Source organism: Salminus brasiliensis, chromosome 10, assembly GCF_030463535.1.
Source record: "Salminus brasiliensis chromosome 10, fSalBra1.hap2, whole genome shotgun sequence".
Lineage (NCBI taxonomy): Eukaryota > Metazoa > Chordata > Actinopteri > Characiformes > Bryconidae > Salminus > Salminus brasiliensis.
In genome coordinates, this window is record NC_132887.1 from 4,321,906 (window position 1) to 4,343,143 (window position 21,238).

Below are 21,238 nucleotides of genomic sequence, written 5' to 3' on the forward strand. Positions count from 1 at the left end.
AAATAAAAAAAATATGCATGGGAATTGAGTTTAGGGCCACAGCACTGCTAATACTATGATAAAGCAATGACTCATTAATATTTAATTAAATAATAATCGCTTATAAAGCTAATACAGAGCATTTATAGGACTAAAATGTACAGTAAAAAGCAAACAAATATGTAATACTGAAAAACTATACTGTTATTTAGTCAAAGTCCGTGGGCTTGTGCTAGTTCCTGGTGTCGACTAAATAACTACAAATCCCAGCCTGCCTTGCGTGCCCCCGTCTTAACCAATCAGCGTCTTCGTTTCAGCAAGAGTTGTGCGGGAATTTCGGACCAGGAAAGAGCGAAACACCGAGGTTCGTAACAGGTGTATAATATTAATAATAAACACGCTGGGAATGTTCAGGGCGGGCAGTGGAGAGGAGGGGGAAAGCTCGTTAAACTGGGCCTCGCTTAGTTGGTTATTTAAGTCGCGTATTCCTAAAAGTGAGAAAGTTAGCCGGCTAAGCTAGCAGGCTAAGTTAGCTAGCATGCTGGGACTGAACTGCGTCAAGCCTGTTAGCATTAGCATTAGCATTAGCATTAGCTTCAGCCTCAGCCCCTGTCCCCTGTCCCCTGTCCCCTGTCCCCTGTCCTCCAGAGCTCCGTTTAAAGCCCGTCATTCAGCGAGTGTACAGGATGTGAGTGTGGCTGCTGGCTATAATGTAGCACAGCAGAAGCGTGGGAGGCAGAGCTAGCTCCTCTTAGCCCGTTTACTGGAAGCTGCTGGACTAGAATCATAGCTGAGGACCAAAGAAACAGGGGGTGTCTGACCTCCTGATGCTCTGTGTATCTGTCTGTCTATCTGTCTATCTGTCTGTCTGTCTATCTGTCTGTCTGTCTATCTGTCTGTCTGTCTATATATCTGTCTATATATCTGTCTATCTATCTGTCTGTCTGTCTGTCTGTCTATATATCTGTCTATATATCTGTCTCTGTCTGTCTGTCTCTATCTATCTGTCTGTCTGTCTGTCTCTATCTGTGCCTATATATCTGTCTATATATCTGTCTCTGTCTGTCTCTATCTGTGTCTATATATCTGTCTCTGTCTGTCTGTCTGTCTCTATCTGTCTGTCTGTCTGTCTCTATCTGTGCCTATATATCTGTCTCTATCTGTGCCTATATATCTGTGCCTATATATCTGTCTATCTATTTGTCTGTCTGTCTGTCTCTATCTGTGCCTATATATCTGTCTATCTATTTGTCTGTCTGTCTGCCTGTCTCTATCTGTGCCTATATATCTGTGCCTATATATCTGTCTATCTATTTGTCTGTCTGTCTGTCTCTATCTGTGCCTATATATCTGTCTCTATCTGTGTCTATATATCTATCTATCTATTTGTCTGTCTGTGTCTATCTGTGTCTGTATATCTGTCTATCTATTTGTCTGTCTGTCTGTCTCTATCTGTGTCTATTTGTCTGTCTGTCTCTATCTGTGTCTATATATCTGTCTCTGTCTGTCTGTCTCTATCTGTGTCTATATATCTGTCTCTGTCTGTCTGTCTATATCTGTGTCTATATATGTCTATCTATTTGTCTGTCTGTCTCTATCTCTGTCTATATATCTGTCTGTCTATATATCTGTCTATATCTGTCTATCTTTGTCTATATCTGTCTATCTATTTCTCTGTCTGTCTGTCTATATATCCGCCGGCCTGTCTATCTTTGTGTCTATTTGTCTGTCTCTATCTGTCGGTCTCTTTGTCTGTATCTATATGTCTGTATGTCTATATGTCTGTTTGTCTTTCTTTGTCTATATCTGTCTGTCTATCTATTTGTCTCTGTCTCTTTATCTGTCTGTCTATCTATTTGTCTGTCTGTCTGTCTATATATCTGTCAGCCTGTCTATCTTTGTGTCTATCTATTTGTCTCTTTGTCTGTATCTATATATCTGTATGTCTATATATCTGTTCCTGTCTATCTTTGTCTATATCTGTCTATCTGTCGTTGTCTATATCTGTCTGTCTGTCTATCTGTCTGTCTCTTTATCTGTGTCCATATATCTGTCTGTCTGTCTATCTTTGTCTATATCTGTCTGTCTATCGTTGTCTATATCTGTCTGTCTCTTTATCTGTGTCTATTTGTCTGTCTGTCTGTCTATCATTCTCTTTGCTTACATATCTAAAACACCATCCTTATACACACACACACACGTCTGTCCTTCTGATGTTTCAGAATTGCTGCTTGATTGAAACATTAATATGTGAACGAAAGCCAAGCCGCTTTGTGTGATCTTGTGTTTATACATGGTTAACTTTAGAGAAGCTTACAATGAGGAACCATAAATCAGGATGTCCGCACAACTGCAGCACAATACAGATAATTCAGAAGCTCTTTATTTCGGCAAGTTTGTTTCACTTACAAGGATTTTACTTGGTGAGAGCAATAGAGGCATGACATGTAACAAAAAAACTATTAACAAGTATACACTTAGAGATAAAAGTACACTAAACAATAACTAGAATAAAGAATAATAAGATAAAGCGCTGTAAGAAATAAATTAATGGAAAATAATTTGTCGGCTACTCAAAATATCCAGTACACCTTCTGGAGTTTGTATATGTAATGTTGACTGTACGTATAACTGTAAATACACATCTATATATAAATAGCAACGTGTACATCTGTATATTACATAACAATAGTTGGATAGTGTACGTTGATGTGTGTTTGGGCTGGGCGATATGGTAAAAATTTTATTATTTAACGATGTTTTTCATAATACATGATATTTATGACAATACATGTAATCTCAGACTAATCATCAGTAGCAACAGATTCCTAAAAATTAAACCAGTCTAATTACACTGTAATGAAACCTGCCGTTGATCAGTGTTAATTAAGCACTAACAGTCTCCTCGATTTGATAAGAAAAGCATGTTGTGTATCACCATAACACAATTTATCATGATACGAAAAAATATTGTCATGTTGTCCAGTTCTGAGGTGTATATTTTCGTGTGTGTGTGTGTGTGTGTGTATATATATATATATATATATATATATATATATATATATATATATATATATATATATATATATATACGCTTGTTTATAATGTGTGTATGTCTTGGACATAAGTTTCAGAGGTAATACACTCTTCAGACGTCTTGTTACATGCACTAAAGTGTATAGTCTAGAGTGGCACGTCTCACCCCAAACCACTCTGAAGGGCTATGTTTACAATCTAATTCAACTGAATTGTGCTAAATGAAATTCCACGTTAGGAAACATAGCTACTCGCTCATTAGTCTGATGGTTAATTTTAACTTTATGTCCTGTATCAAACACTAAGACTTTGCAATCTTTATGACCTTCAGATGCCACCCAAAGCCAGGTCAGCAGGAAAAGGGAAAGGTCCAGCTAAGAGAAAACTGGCAGAGGAATTCCCGCCAGGAGAAATACTGACAGACACAGCGAAGAAAAGCTGGAAAATTGGGGCTCCGATTGGCCAGGGAGGCTTTGGTCTCTTGTATCTTGGTGAGAGTTTGTGAAATATTTTGTTAATGTGTATATTAATATCTGGTGTGAAATGACACTTAAGTCACTGTATTTTCTCTCTTCAGCAAGTGATGATGCATCCAAAGCTGTAGGAGCAGATGCGCCATATGTGATCAAAGTGGTAAGCCCTAACACCTCACATGAACATGACATGAACACAGGTGACAATGTGGCAGTTCTGCATTCCTTTAACGATTGTTATTCTTACAGTTAGTGGCTTTACAGTATAGACAGATAGAAACATCTGTTACTATATAGAAATTCACCTCTTTATCTTTAGCATTTCTGTCATGCAGAGATCTTGTTGACTCCAGACAAATCACACTTTACTACAAGTCACTTAGTGGAATCTAATAAAGTAATGGAATATTAATAACTCACAGCAAACGAGCTTAACTTCCTATTTAAGAAATATTACTTGGTCTTTTTTAGTAGAAAACATGAACCAGATGTCATGCTGGTTGTACTGGTCAGTTACTTTGGTCATGCCGGTCGACTAGCTTGGTCAACCTGTTGAACGAGTTGGGTCATTCTGGTCAATTACATTTGTCATGCTGGTCGACTAGCTTGGTCATGCTGATCATGCCAGTCAACCGCCATGCCATTCAGCCACTGGTTGTACTGGTCGACCAGCTTGGTCATGTTGGTCAATTACATTGGTCATGCTGATCGACCAGCTTGGTCATGTTGGTCGACCTGCTGGGTCATGCTGGTCAATCATGTTGGTCAATCACATTGGTCATGCTGGTTGTACTGGTCGACCAGCTTGGTCATGCTGGTTGTACTGGTCGACCAGCTTGGTCATGCTGATCATGCAAGGCCAATCACCTTGGTCGTACTGGTTGTACTGGTTAGCAAGCTTGGTCGTCCTGATCATGCAAGGCCAAGCACCTTGGTCATACTGGTTGTACTGGTCAGCCAGCTTCGTCATGTTGATCATGCCAGTCAACCACCTTGGTCATGCTGGTTGTACTGGCCAATCATATTGGTTATACTGGTTAATGAGCTTTTTCATGCTGGTCAGTCACATGGGTGATGCTGTTCGTCCAGCTTGGTCATTCTGGTTGATCATAGTAGTTGTACTGGTCAACCAGCTTGGTCATGCTGATCATGCTGGTCATTGAGTAGCTGGTTAACTAGCTTGTTTAGGATGTGATTTCTGATACCTTATGCTGGTAAGAGCTAAGCTGATCAACCAACTGGGGCAGACCAGGCTGTTTTCTTAACCTTCAGATCCTTGGAAAAGAAAAATTAGTATAAAAATGTATTGAAAAATAAGCATATTTTGCCATTTCTCATTACTTTGGCACATTTGTAAAGCATTTTTTCTTTTCGCAATATGTTAAATTAACCAAATAAACAGGAATTATGCTTTAGAAATGCATTAGGACTGTCTCTGTAGAGGGTGAGAACCTATTTACACTTATTTACACCTGTAATTTGACCAGGGATGCCCACACTTTTGCATTTGACGTGTGTGATAAATAAATAAATAAATCTATCTATATATAATATAAATAAATTTATTTAAAGAACATATTCTGATGTATCTGTGCACCTGAGCTTGCCTTTAAACCCTGACTGTGTTTTGTTTCTTGCGTAGGAGCCCAGCGATAATGGCCCTCTGTTCTCCGAGCTGAAGTTTTACATGCGAGCCGCCAAACCTGATCTAAGTACGCCCTCATGACTACAAACACACCCTCGTATGCATTATGATCTGCACTGAGAAAAAGGGAACAAGCAACTCCCTTAATTAAAGAAAGTTTGGGGCTCGGCACATGGGCCTTATGGAGACACACAAACACTGACTGAATGCCTTTGGTGGTTCCTATGGTTGCCCTAAGGCCACAAGAACGTGTTTTATTTAATAACAATCCAAATGTCAGTCTCCCTTGACAATTAACTGTTATATTACTAAGGAATGCTCATGGTTTATTCATTAGAATATGATGTTGGTAAATATTTGTCTCACCAGCAGATTAGCTTGCGGCTGCCACACTGATGTCTCTAAGGAATTATACCCTTATATTATGAGTTTAAGAAAATATGTCTAGATATTTCCAGCCTTTATTTGCTTTATTATATTATTTACTGCCTTTGCTCTCAGTATACCTTAATTTAACCTTCAGAACCTTTTCAGAAAGTTATTATAGTGCATTATTATTATTATTAGAATTATGACTTATTTATTTATTAAGCCAACCCCCCTTGTTTTATAAGTTAGATATTGTCGCCTTTAAAGCAAAACTTTGTATGTCTATTTGACATTTTTCAATTTTTGATGTAAAATAAACATGACGGTTGTTCTTTACATTGGTCCTTTCATTATACATTTTATTAAGAATGGACCAATAGAAAGTTCTTGTTCTGTAAAACTGGCAGTTTAGAGATATGAGGTTTTTGCAAGACGACGGCGATATTTTTAATAAATTCACGGCATATTTTCACTTTGTTTCAGTTGGAGCTTGGATAAAGTCACGGAAACTGAAGTACTTAGGAGTTCCAAAATATTGGGGTTCAGGACTTCATGAGAAAGGCGGGAATAGGTAAGATCGGGCTGGGAGTTTGTGGAGTGCCGTCCTGTGAGCATGATGCCCTGACATAGAAATGACTGAACCTGTGTGTGTGTGTGTGTGTGTGTTACAGGTACAGGTTCATGGTCATGGACAGATTTGGGACAGATCTACAGAAGTTGTTTGAAGAAGGTGGCAAAAGGTTTCCACGTAAACTAGTTCTTCAGCTCGGCCTTAAACTTGTGAGTTCCATCCGTTCATGTCTCTCCTTTTTTCCACTCCATTTCTTCATTTGAGCCTGTTCTGAATGCACTGCTAACCTGAATTTCATCTTATGGTTCTTCTGTTTCTTCTAGCTTGACATTCTAGAGTACATCCATGAACATGAATATGTACATGCTGACATTAAAGCCTCCAACCTACTGCTTTCCCACAAGAACCCCAATCAGGTCAGTGCAGAGCTGCTTGCTTGCTGTAAAGCGAAATATTGGAATGAATAGGAAATATTGGATCATTTAAAGGAACTGTATCATACACTATCATTGTATCTTTTTTTGTATGTATGTTTGTCAACAAACATAAAGGCATAACAATACAAATAAATGTACCATGGGAATAAACAGGTAATTATGGGAATTGACTGAAATTAATAGGAATAAAATGGGAATATTCAAAGCTAAAGGTAAGAAACTGATACCAAAAACCTGTTGAATAGCATGCTGTACATGTGATGGAGGAATGAGCAGTGAATGCAGAGGGTGTGGTCTCAATAGCCCTGCAGTGTGTAATGTGCCTGGGATTGCAGAGCAGCTTTGTTATTCAACTGTTTTGGTATTATATCTAATTATTTTAGCCAAAATGCTTCAGTATATTTTTTCACCAACTACATGTAAGTTTCTCATCTCCCGTTTTTTCCTGAATTTCCCGTTTTTTCCCATTAATTCCCATAATTACCCGGTATTTCCTGGTAAATTCCCAGAATATTGCAGCCCTATTCTTTATACAGACACACAATAAAAAAAAAATGTTATTCAGTTAATAGTAATAATTGCTCAATCAGAACTGAGGAGGATGCTAATGCTAATGCACACGCACTAAGTAATCAGACTGAAGATTTGTAGAGGAGCTGGGAGCTAAATGGTCAGGTAGGTCAGTCAGACTGGACTGTAAGATATTAAACACTGCAGAACAGTCATTTAAAAAGTTGCTCCAAGCAAGGTAAAGCAGATCAGACTTTAGTCTGATTACAGAAACTGGTACTAAAATAGTGATCTTACTGCTGCTTACTTAGCATGGCTTACTTACATTGTGGGGCTGTATTATGTACAGAAACACAAAGATCAGAACCGATCGATATCCACCGATAGTCGGATTGATCAGGGGGTATAAAAAAACCTTGTCTGGGACATCCTTAACACACACACACACACACACGCACGAAGGTTGTTTCTCTCCCTGCATGCCTGAATTTCCGATTTCAGTTTCTAATAAAGTGGCCAGTGAGTAGAAGCACAAGATTGGGGTTTCTAATAAAGTGGCCAGTAGTTTTACTGTTTTCTACTTAGTTTGTCTACTTTGTTTTAAGACAAAAAGGTTATTTCTCTGTTGTCAGTGTTCTCTAATTGGCTCATAATCATCCACTGAGGAGGAAGATACCATTTTCCCTGTGTGCCAGAGCGAATCACTACAACGATCACATTTAGTGATGTGTATTCCCCCACCCTCCCACCTCACATAATGCTGGTGCCAGCTGATCGTAGCGTTATTGGACAGTTCTTGGAGGATAACTGCCTGTTCTGTAAAATTAACCCACATCAGCTCAGTGTTCTCTCTGGGCCGCGGATGGCAGTGAGCGCTTAGACAGGACCTCAGTTTTACATTTATATTTATGGCATTTAGCTGACGCTCTTACCCAGAGCGACTTACAAGGTTGCTCCTATTACAGAGGAGGGCCAATGCAGTGTTAAGAGTAATTGCCCAAGGACTCTTATTGGTGTAGCGCAGCACAGTGCTGCTCCCTGTACATATGAGTTTGTGAGGAACTGACTCGTACTCTGGGTAATCCCAAATTATCTAATTGACTAGAGAAAAGAATCCACTTCAATTCATGCTTTATTTACTGCAAATACAGAAAATGAAGGTTGTTTCCTTCCCTGCATGTCTGAGTTTTCTATTTCGGTTTATTTAGTTTTGAAAACTGTCGTTTTTATTTTTGTTAATGAATAAATCTTTTACTTTTATGTGCTTATTTGTCATGAACTCGGTCATTTATTATTTATTAATAATTTATTATTCGCTGCAGTCAGTTTTTTGACAATTTAAATCTGGTAGTTGTTTTTAACACTCTTTCAGCATGTAATGAAGGAAGGATCAATAGAAATGCTCTATACTGACTTGGAATAAATCCTTTTTACATTGACATCCATTGGAAGTTAAGATGTTTTTCCCCCTCTCCTGTTAATTTGCCATGACAGCAACAGTATTCCTCATCCTGCTAGTGTAATTGAAGCAGTTTACCAGCTTTTATATTATGCAGTATTAATTTCAGCCAAAAAGCTGAAATTATTTCCCTCCCTCTTTCTTCCCTTCTTCGATTAACCAAATATCTGTTCACTCGTTCGCTATCAACTGAATATCATCGTTATATTGAGCGCAAGCCCTTATATCTAATAAGTGATCAGTTGGAATTAGGAGTCCTATATCTGATGTTTTGTCTCTGTACCTTTTGCTGTTAAATTGCTTATTCCATAGTTGAGTTTTAAAAGACTACTCGTGCCTTTTTATGCCATCTCTTAATGAGATATAATTTAAGCTTTTCATGCTCAGCTTGTAAACAAGAGAGATTAGATGACTGCAGAGATGTGTCTGAAGCAAATAAGGTGGGGGTTGAGGCAGGGCCAAACATTTAATTTAGAGATTAATAATGTATCAGTGGTGTATTATTAAATTGCTATTTTTAAACCCGCGATTTATAAAAAAGTGGTCTCTTGGGATTAGTGGCTGTGCACTGCTACTTTTTTCCCCCTCTCTCCACCTTATGAGAGATTTTTTTTTAATACTGCAGTATTTTGTGGATTTGGGTGTAGAATTAGGAGCTGGATGTTTGGGCGTTTCTCTTCTCTTCTGCTGTTGATTTTTAAAGATGGCATACATACATTTTTTTCTTTACTCAGGTTTTTTTAGTGGACTACGGACTGGCCTATAGATATTCGCCGGATGGAGTGCCAAAGGAGTACAAAGAGGACCCAAAAAGATGTCATGATGGGACCATCGAGTTCACCAGCATTGATGCCCACAAAGGTGTTTGTAAGTATACCTTGCTCAACTCCTCTCTCATCACCTGTGTGTTTATCATTCAGCAGCTTTGCTTAATTCAGTCTCTTTACAGCTCCTGCGAGAAGAGGGGACCTTGAAATCCTGGGCTACTGCATGATCCAGTGGCTGTGTGGCCGTTTGCCCTGGGAGGATAAACTCCAGGACCCGGTTTATGTCAGAGACTCGAAATTAAGGTTGGTTTGCAGCTTTCCCCCGGGGGGGGAGGGGTTGTGTCTGTGTTCTGTGTCTCTTGGTTTGTAAGGTAAAGCAGGCATTGATTTTTCTTTTTACTCCCAAAAATGTTCTCCTGTCAGCGAAACAGACAAGCTTGAGGACACGTGTTGGTTGGGTGTTGACTCATTAGGCATTTGGAGGGTTTCGTGTACTAAATGACTTTAAGCAAATTCAGAGATGCATGAGTAAATACAGTGTAGGTATAGAGACGACAGGGTAGCACATTTGTCTTTCCCATGACCCGTATTGAACACACCAACACCCATATTAATATATATATATAAATTGGAGAAACACACACACAAGTAACTACTTCTACTGTCCAGGGTAGAAGGTTTTCTACTGGATTTTGGAAGAACATTGCTGTGAGAATTTGTTTGCATTTGGCGACAAGAGCATTAGTGAGGTGAGGATGTTGGATCATCACCACCCCACCTCATCTCCAACTCATCCTGGATGGAGCTCCACCACCATCATTTCAGAGAACACCGTTCCTGCCCCACGCCTTTTCTACAGGAACTAGACCAACTGTGTGTGTGTGCATTTGCACTTCTGTGTCCACAATGAGTGCAACTTGCTGAATGTGTTAATTGAAAGTTTTTACTTTATATCTTTTTGAATAATTTTAATTTAAATTAAGTTCATTTATTTTACTGGTATTATTTTATTTTATGTAGTTATATATGTTTTTTTAATTTGAGATATACATATAATATCCTAGTAATACTATATAAATATATAGGATTAGGTTGGATTTTTTTTCTTTTGGCACTGATTATACTATTTCTAATTAAGAATAATAATTATAATCTTAATAGCTAGGTTATGAGTATAATGACATCTTTTTTTTTTCAATATCCCCTTTCCCTCAGATGTCGTGACGGTATCAGAGACTTCATGAAGAGCTGTTTTACCCCCGAAAATGAACCAGGTGAGAAAAAGCATTTAGTACACATATCCTTTAAGGTCACCTGCATTGAGATTCACCAACTTGCCAACATTAATTGACTTGGATTTCTAAAGTCAAATCAGAAATCTGGACAGAGCCACCAGTGTGGTGGTAAATCCAAGTCCTTAAAAGCACCTGTGATTCCTGCAAATGAAAACAGGCTTTGTGTGTCAGCCAAGCAGTAATTGGTCTGAAGCACTTCCTGATCCTGATGCATAAACAAGAGCAGGAGAGCCTGTTCTGCCCCTAATGAGTGCAGACCCGTTGATTTAGCCATAATGAGAACTAATGTATCAGCCCTGTGCTAATTCCCCGCAACTTCTCACTCTAACTTTAGAGAGCGCGTGACCACTTCACGGCGGATGAGAGAGGCATCGGAGTATTGGCTCTGCGCTAGCCTATGTTCAGCTGTCATATGAGTGGTGTGCCTTTTTTCCATAGGGTCCCCAATCGTGGAACCGGATCTGTATCCGTATCCGTGCTCAACATTTAAGTTATTTTTTTTCTCCTCCCTTTTATGGTCGACCTCTGAGTCGCCTAGTTTCGGAGTCGCTGTGTGGCATGCTGTACTTTTGCAGAACTTCAGGGCTCTTTCTCTCTCTCTCTCTTTCTCTCTCTCTCTCTCTCTCTCTCTCTCTCTCTCTCTCTCTCTCTCTCTCTTTTTGTCGTTTAAAAATCAAAGACGTCAGAGGAGTCCTTTGCTCGGCAGCTGATATGATGGCACTTCTTAAGCTCTGTGACAGGCGCACAGCAGAAGGAGAGATTCCTCCTCGGGCTGTTGTCTTGTGCGTACACGTCGCATCCCAACACTGAGGTGATGGGAGGCGGCACGGTTAGCGAGGCCATCATGGCTAATTCTGTTTGGTGTGACTATTTTAGCAGCCGACAGTAAACAACAGTTTGTGAGCAGCGAAGTATAAGAAACAATGCGTGATGTGTTGTCACCCCTTTTCCACTAAACTTAGCCTCAAGGTCAAAGTGTCAGTGTCTGCTGAGAAGAGACTCCCCTGCAGGAAGTTCACTGTCTATCCAGCGCCGCGTTAAGTGCGCACGTTTCCGTCTTATTTGTTTGTGAAATGTAAACGGCCGTTTACTCTGATGTTCTGAGGTCGGTGAACCTTCTGATTGGATTAGATTAATAAGAGAGGCGAAGGCAAAAGTTGTCCTTCAGACTAGGGATGCACAGTATATTGTTTCGACATTGACGTTGCAATGTGTGCAGTAGTCAAACCTCAGGACGGATCTACCAGAGGCAGATTACGTCTGACCAGTCGTCTAATTAGCTTTCGTCTAATTTGCTCAAATTTTTCGCTTTGCTCTAATTTTGGATACACATACGTTATTAATATCATGACATGTTTGAACATTGCCTTTTTTAAAAATTATATATATATATAGTAGGGTTTTGAACCCTTTTGAAGTAGGGTTACATGATATTGGGGGGGGAAACGGATATGGCCATAATTGTATTTTCTGCGATATATATATATATATATATATATATATATATATATATATATATATATATATATATATATATATATATATATATATATAATATTGTATATCGCAGAAAACAAAATTATTACAATTATGTGTGTATATCAATATCATGTAACCCTACTTATGTTTTGTTGTATTTGCTGACTGAAAAGGGTTCATAACAGCAATTTTCTTTTTATTAAATTATTATTATTATTAAAAATTAGGACCTAACCAACTGCTGAAACCCTTGCTATTGAGAGGAGGTGGGGAACAATAATAATACAAATAGATTAATTAATTAATTAATAGATGTCCAAATAGGGCTCGGCAATATGGTAAAAATATTATATCAATATTTTAAAGACATTTTCACGGTATGCAATATTTATCACGATACGTCTAAACACAGACTAAATACATCGATAGTACCAGATTCTTATAAACTACTATTCAGATCCTCTCCCGTACTGAATACAGTGATTTATACTCAACATCTGCTGCTCCTCATCTAATTACACCAGTCTAATTACTTTGTTAGTAATGAAACCCGCAGCTGATCATAGTTTATTAAGAACTGACAGTATTCTCCATATGCTTAGAGAAGCTTATTGTGTATCACGATAACAAAATCATCATCATCATGATACGATAAAATATCGTCCAGTTGCCTAGTTCTATGTCCAAAGCATATTGATAAGATAAGATAGATAAGATAGTCCTTTATTAGTCCCGCAGTGGGGAAATTCAATTGTTCCAGAAGTCCTGGTCTTCGAACCTGCTATCGTTTCCATCTGGTAACTTCATCTGTCTTGAGTATCAGGATTGTATCTGGATAAGGCAGAGCCACATAAAAAGCAAGGGTAAACACACCCAAGCCATTTTTAAACCAGATACACTCCAATCAGAAATCACTCAAACCACTTTGAGATGCTTTTAAGCCACTTGTTCTAGCTGCGTAAACACATCCATCTCCCCAAGACTCATTCAACAACCAAAACACCTTCCAGTACAACCGAAACACCAGGAGTATTTACCATACAGCAAGCTAAATTGCATTTTCTGTCCCTCACAGCGATCGGATTTCAGTCTGGCTAACCAGAGACCCAGTGTAAATGCATGTGGCTAAATTTTATCAGACTACAGTCCACTTCCGTTTACATTTACAGCATTTAGCTGATTCTCTTATCCAGAGCGACTTACATGGTTATTGCAAAAGTGGGCCAATGCAGTGTTGGGAGTCTTGCCAATAGACTCTTATTGGTGTAGTGCACCAAGACTGGGATTCAAACCCTGGTCTCCGACATGGTTTACCGACATGGTTTACCAACGGTCTTTGTCTAGGTGTTGTTTCACTTTAACAACAAGGCTTCCCTGCTTGTTCACCTGCCGTTGAAACTCTAACCTGTGCAGTCTCCTTCTGATGGCAGATGATGTACTTGGGCATCAGCTGTGGCGAGAGCTACCTGTAGGTCCTGCAGTGACATTTTAGGACTGTTTGAGACGACTTTGCTCATCTTGAGAGGATGAGGATGAGGATGGTCTGACCTGGCCATGCTGGCAGCCGATTAAATGTCCTCCACATGTAAATGGTTTAGGAACAGCTGATTCTGAGATCTTTTTAAACATCTTCCCAGACTCCTCTGCATCTGCAGCCTTCTTTCTGAAGGCCTCAGAGAGCTCTCTGGATCTGGCCATGATGGTGATCTTCTTCACCTCTCACTTCAACCATCAAGATCAGACCAGACTAAACGTCTGAGGTTTAAATAAGACACTAAGACTCCTCTGGAATAATCCTCTCCAACCATGTTCTGATCATCTGCAGCTGATGTTCTGCACCTGCTTCTGATTTTAGACATTTGAAAGAGTATTGAATGTGTGCCGGGGGAATTACATTTCTATTAATTCCATTTTATAAACGATGATTTAAAGACATTTGAGTTGTGTAAGTTTGGTTAGATTACCTGCATCTCTTATAATTGAATGTCCTTATGCTGTAAATGTTAAAGACCAATGTATTCATAATATGTCCTAATTTTGTCAAATATTCAGTTATGGAAGGAGCCGTGTAATGTTTTATAATCAGTGTAACTTTTATCTTTCAATCAGGGGAAATGACAAAGTATATGGAGGAGGTCAAGTCTCTGGGTTACACAGACAAGCCCGACTACCAGAAACTGAGAAGCATTTTGCAGCAGGGCCTGAAGAGTATTGGTGCTACCGACGATGACAAGCTGAACTTCTCGGTGTCCGTCAACGGTGCAGGTCCATCCGCAGCCAAGGTGAGAGCCACCTTCAGCAGCACATCAAAAATAAATAAATAAATAAGCGCAGCCTAGTGAGCATCTCTCGGTTGCAAAACTTGGCACGCTCACCACAGCCCTGCAGTCGCCTGTTTTGAAGCCTTTAAAAATGAGACCGTTTCAACCTTCCGTAATTTGTTTACCTGTTGAAAGTGGTTTAGAATTTAAAAATGCCTGCACACGGTCCAAGACTAATTGTGCGGGTTAGTGGGGAAACGCTGCCAAGTGCATTGATTTTCAAATACGATTAAAGCATGATGCTTTTAACAGATGTGCCTTGACCACTGCTCATGTACACCGTCCTTCCAGTCAGAACACTAACTGCCCAGTGCCAGAGCTGCGTTAATGAAGGGTGTTGTGTTTCAGTGCATGAATGATTTTTTTTTTCTTTGTGAATCTAATTTAAATGTAGTGTGGAATTTTTATGTTTATTTATTAATATTGTTTTTTTTTTTTTTTTTTATATTTAGTCAGTGATGGGATGCATTGGGCATGCATTCACACTCACTGCTGCTGTCCAGTACACAATCACAGCATCACAGTGTCGTTATCTTAAAGCAACATTACGTAGAATTATACCTTTAAACCAGCAGCTTCAGGATCATGCTGATGCTTCTCTGACTGAAACAGGTAAAACTGCCTCCCTGTCATTTCCACTCTGGGCCGGAACACTGCTACTGTATTTTGATGCCACACTTTCATGGAGCAGTACCAGACCTCTCCAGAACTGTGTAACGCTGCATAACCAGTCATTTTAGTGTAAAAGCCTGTAGTATTAGCTCCACATGCTTCTCTACCTTCAGATTCTGCCTCTGGAGCTCTCAGCTTGTCAACAAATGCATGTGTACAGCTTGATTTTTGTATTTACATCAGTGGTGTAAAGGTGAATTGCTCATCCCAACTGTAGAGTGAGCCCAAGAGCATAAAAGCCCCATAGTTCTTGCATACTGCTGCTCTAAAGGAACAGATCAACAAACATGCTAATTTGACCAGCACCACATAGACATTTTTGTTAAAATAGAAAAATAATGCCCCCCAAAAAGGCCACAGGCTACCATGTTTTCACATACAGTGTTCCTAGCCTAGTCATGTTGTACTTGTGCTTGTTTTCAAGCAGCGTTTAGCTTTATTTTTCATTTATTTATTTATTTATTTTGAACTAATTCCAGAGAAATAAATGAACTAAATGGTGTTTAGCATTTTTAGTCCAGTAAATCAGTGTGTTAGTACAGTATAAAAGGAACTTGAGCCTCTTTATTTGCTACAGACACTGTCTATATCATTTGCTACCTGTCTAGACTTGACGGGACTACGCCATCTGTCACTGTGTGTTGTACCCTATAGCTGGCGTCAGTGGTCTTGCTTCTTTGGACTAATCGGATCAATTCTGACCAGAACATATACCGGTTCTGTACGTTCCTCTAGTGGAGTATAGAATCAGAAGTAGGATCTTTATTCACTCAGAAAAAACTTTTTTAAGAAAACGAATTATGGACTACTTAAAATATCTTAAATAATTAAATAATTTTCTTAAATAATTAAGAAAACCTTTAAGAATTTCTTAAGACACTCATAATTGTTTTCTTATCTTGGGGACCTTTGTAACATAGACACTTATGCTGCTGTGTTGATCATAAATAGCATTTTTATTGTCCAATATTCAGTTGAATCCGTGTGTTTAGAGGCAAAACAGAATCTTAACATTTTCTGTTAGTGAAATATTCTTTGTGTAGTAACAAGCATGTAGAAATGACTCATTTTAGTAATTCGACCATTTAAACTGATCATTTTACAGGCCGACCTTCTAAACTCTTACTATGTAAGACAAATGGGAGGCTATTGTAAGGTTAAGAAAATATTTTAAGCTGTTTTTTTGAGAATGACAATTGTTCTTAGATTTTTGTGTGAATTTTAAGCGCAAAATTAAAAAGGAAAAATCTAAAAATCCCAGGTGAACGAGATATTTCTACTGGTGCAGGTGGCAAACATTAAAAGGAAATCTAATTTAATATAAATATAGGAAAAGAACTTAAACGTATAGGAGTATAAAATATAATATAATATAGACAGTTGGCCAGGTAACAGGCCCAGGTAAAAGCATGCGATGGGAGCCACAGATGCAATGAGCTACTTCAGTACTGAGGTATGTGTATACAGTATGTGCGTTTTAGGGAATTGAGTGAGCGCGAGAGAGAGAATGTGTGAGTATCAGGTGCATACAGCATGTGGACTGTCTGAGGCTCTTATTTGGAAGGATTATGGTATGTGTGACGGTTCCTTGTTTGGGGGGACGATAGCCCGAGGACAAAAGCTGTGGAGGTGGCGGTTGGTCCGAGTTCAGACATCTCTTGGTTCTTCAGTATGAGAGCATATAATGTTGGAGACGCTAGATTTCATACAAGAAATCACATGAAAACATCAGACTGCCTAATAGAAGCCGGTTCTCGCCATCCTACTTGAAGGTCACCAATTGGCCACCCTTCATTTTCATCCACTGTTAGCCACACTGGCATGATTGGTCAATCTCTGAGGCCCTCCTAAACTCCTAAAGCTTTGTCCACAGTTGGATCGTCCAGCTGGAAAAGCCTGCAGAAAGTAACAAAGCCGTCAGCGGTCCAGGTTCTCTCCAGCGCCTGGGTGTTTCTCCCGCCGGTCCCACCTCTCCCTCCCTCCGTCAGATCCTGAGTGCCTGTGTTTATTCCCTGCTAATGTATCACAAATTTGCTGACACTGTAACCTCGGAGTGGGCGCAGGCCGGCAATCAGCGAGCGCACTTACGACAGGGGAGGCGACGGACTCTCCTCACTTTCCACAATGCAGTTTGCATATGGAAGGTGCCACCAGGGAGCTGGCCTGTGCCAGCTGAGGGTTACCTGCCCACTGCAGTTATTGTATGTAATTATCGAGCCAATCTGTTCAGCTCAGCAGGGTCTGGATGGTAATCATGAGGCAGCAATTGGCAAAATGGAAGGGAAATGTGAGGAGGGGATGGGGGGGGAAAAAAAAAGTGAGGATGATAGTTCAAGTCCGAGAAAAGGGGGCGAGCATTCATTATGGAGTCTGAGTGAAGGAGAGGGGGAATTTGATTGCTGTCGTTAAGTGCATCTTCTTGCTAACCCCTGGTTCGGTTTGTGTGATTTCTCAGGATTCGCTTTTCTCTCCCTCGTATGCTCGAATTAGCGTGGAGGGAGGGATTTGAAATTGATGAAATTGTTATAATAAATTAAGTCCAAATATAAATGATTGTTTGGAAATGTAAAGTGTGGCATTAGTGGGAATGAAATGGCGTCCCCTGACCTGCAGCCTTGAATCACAGCTATAACCTTGGAAATCAGGTTCACTCTAAGCAGTGTTAAAATAGAACTTATTATTATTTTTTTTATTTTTTCCACTCCTTCTTGCTGGATTTATATCCCTGCTGGATAGCAGAGTCATAATTACATTTGCTCAAACGTCACGCTCGCACTCAAAAGGCTTAAGGCGCACGTAATAGTTTCCTTGTGTATGCTGAGGAAAGGTCCCTTTTTAATATTTGATTTCAACTCCCTGTAAGGTTGCTGTAGGCGAGTGATTTGACCATTACTCTCTTTTTCTCCTTCCCTGTTTGAAGACTACTAAACGAAAGAAAGTGCTGGAAAAGGGGGCATCTAATGATGAGGCCGATGGCTCCCCTGCAAAGAAGAGACGGCCTCCCCAGAAGAAGGGTAAGCCCTGCCAACACTTCCTATGAAACTGGTATTCTTAATGCCTTTACATGCATTTATAAGGCTTTACACCGACCAGCCATAACATTAAAACCACTGATGGGTAAAGTAAGTAACATTTGATGATCTGGTTGCAGCAGCATCTGTCATGACGTGGGCTCTACATATTATGCAGCGAGTGAACAGTCTTGTTCAGTTCATGAAGGTGATGATTAGTGGCGCAACAAATAACACCACTTCCTGCCACATGTGGGAGACTGAGGTTCAATTCCCGGTCTGGGTGACTATGCTGCGCTGCACCAACAAAAGGCCTTGGGCCTGCATTGGCCCACCTCTGTAATACGAGTAACCTTGTAAGACGCTCTGGATAAAAGCGTCAGCTAAATGCTGTAAATGTAAATGTTATTAAGGTGTTAAAAGCAGGAACATTGACAAGCTTAAGAACTTAAGACACTTGGACAAGAACCAAACTGTGATGTTCTAGACAACTGGGTCAGAACATCTCCAAAACACTTCCAAAAGTGCTCCCAGGAAGGACAACCAGTGGACCGGTGACCGGGTCATGGGCACCAAAAGGCTCATTGATGCTGGAGGAGGTCCCACCTCACAACTTACTGGACTTTAAAGATCTGCTGCTAACGTTACTGATGGTGCCAGATACCACAGGACGCCTTCAGAGTCAGAGCTGTTCTGGTGGCCCATTGTTAGGCTGGTGGTTTTAATGCTATGACTGATCGGTGGATATGGCATTTATAACGTATAATGTCTGACCTGTATAATTGCTTCTAATTCATTTTAAACTTTAGAAAACAAGAGCTTTTATAATGTCAGGTCCTGTAGTTAATTAAAATAATATTATGTTGTTAATAATAACAAAAATAAAAACATTATAATCACAAATGATGTAAGAACCTTCAACACACTACACAGATCTGGGTAAAACATTCTGGTGTATTATAGAACATTTATAACAGACCCAAAGTATCACCTGTAGTACCTTTATACTGCCTGTCATAAGCCTGTATAATTGCTTATAATATAATGTGCATACAAAAGTGCTACTTTTTCATTGCAGCTCTTATAATGCATTTAAATATCTGTTCATAATTCATTATAACATTAGAATATTATAATTATAAATAATATACATATAAATAAATAATATAAATAAATTACAAATAACAAATGGTGTAAAAGCTATAGGTATAGGTTCTAGTGGGGCAGTGGCGCGTCAGTGGTTAAAGCACTGGGCTATTGATGACCGTGTTTTGGGTTTGATACCATGTGTGCTCACTGTCCACCATGTCCGCTATGTGTGTTTGCTCACTAAGGTGAGTGTTCACTGCACCAACACTGTCCAACACTACATCGGTGTCCAACACTAATGGTCAATACGGGTGTCTTTGTCGGGTTTCAGTATCACAACAGACCCTAATTGGCACCAGTAGTACCTTATAATACCTAACCCAAGCCTGCACAGGTGCTTATGAGTAGTTATAACTGTGTAACACCTTTTTTGTTATAATTATTATCATTATTATTATTATTATTATTAAGCTAAGTTAAGCTATATGCTCTTTCTTTATAATATCAGGTTTGGTAATGCATTAAAATATCTGTGCATTATAAGGTTGCATCAGTATGAGGTTTTAATGGTATAATAACTGTGTCAAATTATCATGGTTTTACAATATCATATATAAACAGTGTTTTACAATTATTCTTATAATTATTATCAGATGCATTGAATGAAAATATTTTTTATTTAACACTTTACTATAAATATTAAAGTCATTTGTATCTGGTTTATAATGGAAGTATATGTATCATGGTTTCCTTTCCTAATAATAATAATAATAATTATTATTATTATTAAGTAAGAAGGCTACGTCGGAGATGGAGCTTTTTTATGTTTCATTTCTCGCTAATTATTTTCATTTTAGATTTTACACAGACCATGAGTATGATTGCCATCATTTTTCATACCATGGTATGAAAACCTCTATTCCACAGCAACCCTAGTTTACAATAACATCATAATCAGAAATTATATGATGAACTAAAACGGTCTAGATGCAACTTTCTGTTCTAAATTATCTTTTGTGCAAATATTTATTGCAAACAGTAGAAAATGAGTCCTCTGTAAGGTGTAAGTTAATGGCGTTTGTGTGTGTGCGTTCACTGCACGGATGGGTTAAAGGCGAAGGCCAACTTCCATCTGTGTCCAACACGAATGCTGAATATGAGTATATGGATATGAATATTATTTAGAAGAATATGGGGCTTTTTAAGTGACATGAGTTAATAACTAAAGGTCCAGTGAAGATATGAGAGGGAGAGAGAGGGATGAAGATACGATCAAGTGTAAAAGTTTGGCCACCATTAATAAAATTGCATATTGTTGATTTTCTATATTATTATAAATGATTCTTGATGGGTTTTCAGTTAATGAAATGGTTTGGTGTGAGCCACGACAGCTAATTAGAATTTTATAAATGGCTCCTGGCCTGATTAGGTGGATCATTGACCTGCCGTCAACAAGAACTTTTAAAGAACAAATGGCCCCATATAGCACCAGAAAGTAAGGGTTCTGTGTTGGTTGGAGTCAAAGAACCATTTATTTGCCAAGTATAATATAGGGGTATAAGTATATAAGAGAGAAATGCTGGGACAGTTCCACCAGTTTGGCCTAATTATAAACAGTCTTTATAAAAATAAATAAATAAATAAATAAATTAATTAATTAAAACTGGGCGGGAACAAACCCATCAGAAAACGACACTTTTACTGCAGATTATTCAAAGCCTTTAGATTATTTCTGCCTTGCCTTTGTGTTCTTTAATTGCTTTCGTACAGATCCATTTCTAGGACAGGGAAAATGATCCAAACCAAAGCTGTTGTATAACGCACGTTTTAACATCCCACAGAAATGAACGGTGTGAAGAAGGCCAGTCCGAAGAAGCGTCTTGTAGAGATGGGCACTCAGACCTCTCCTGGATTGAAGAGAGGCCGCGGCAGGCCCAAGAAGACGACATAACTCCTCTTTTAGACTCCCAACTTTTCCCCTCTTTTTTTAAACATTTTTCTATGGTCTGTATTTGTTCCCTTGCTGTACTTTTTTTTTCTTAAACTCTCGCAGGATGTTGGGCACATTCTCAGTAAAATAATAAATAACGCAAAAAAAAAAAAAAAAAAAGGATGGTTGCTTTGA

At 39.0% G+C, this 21,238-nt stretch overlaps 1 protein-coding gene across 1 annotated transcript; it reads left to right on the forward strand.

Annotated features, from left to right (window-relative positions):
• The first annotated feature begins 286 nt into the window (after window positions 1–286).
• Window positions 287–21,234, forward strand: vrk1 (VRK serine/threonine kinase 1). Its single transcript, XM_072689021.1, has 13 exons — window positions 287–343; window positions 3,347–3,506; window positions 3,593–3,648; window positions 5,131–5,200; window positions 5,986–6,073; window positions 6,174–6,282; window positions 6,397–6,489; window positions 9,214–9,346; window positions 9,429–9,549; window positions 10,462–10,520; window positions 14,130–14,302; window positions 17,934–18,027; window positions 20,955–21,234. The coding sequence occupies exons 2-13, from the start codon at window positions 3,347–3,349 to the stop codon at window positions 21,062–21,064; spliced, it is 1,266 nt and encodes a 421-aa protein (XP_072545122.1). The 5' UTR covers window positions 287–343; the 3' UTR covers window positions 21,065–21,234.
• Window positions 21,235–21,238: the final 4 nt, after the last annotated feature.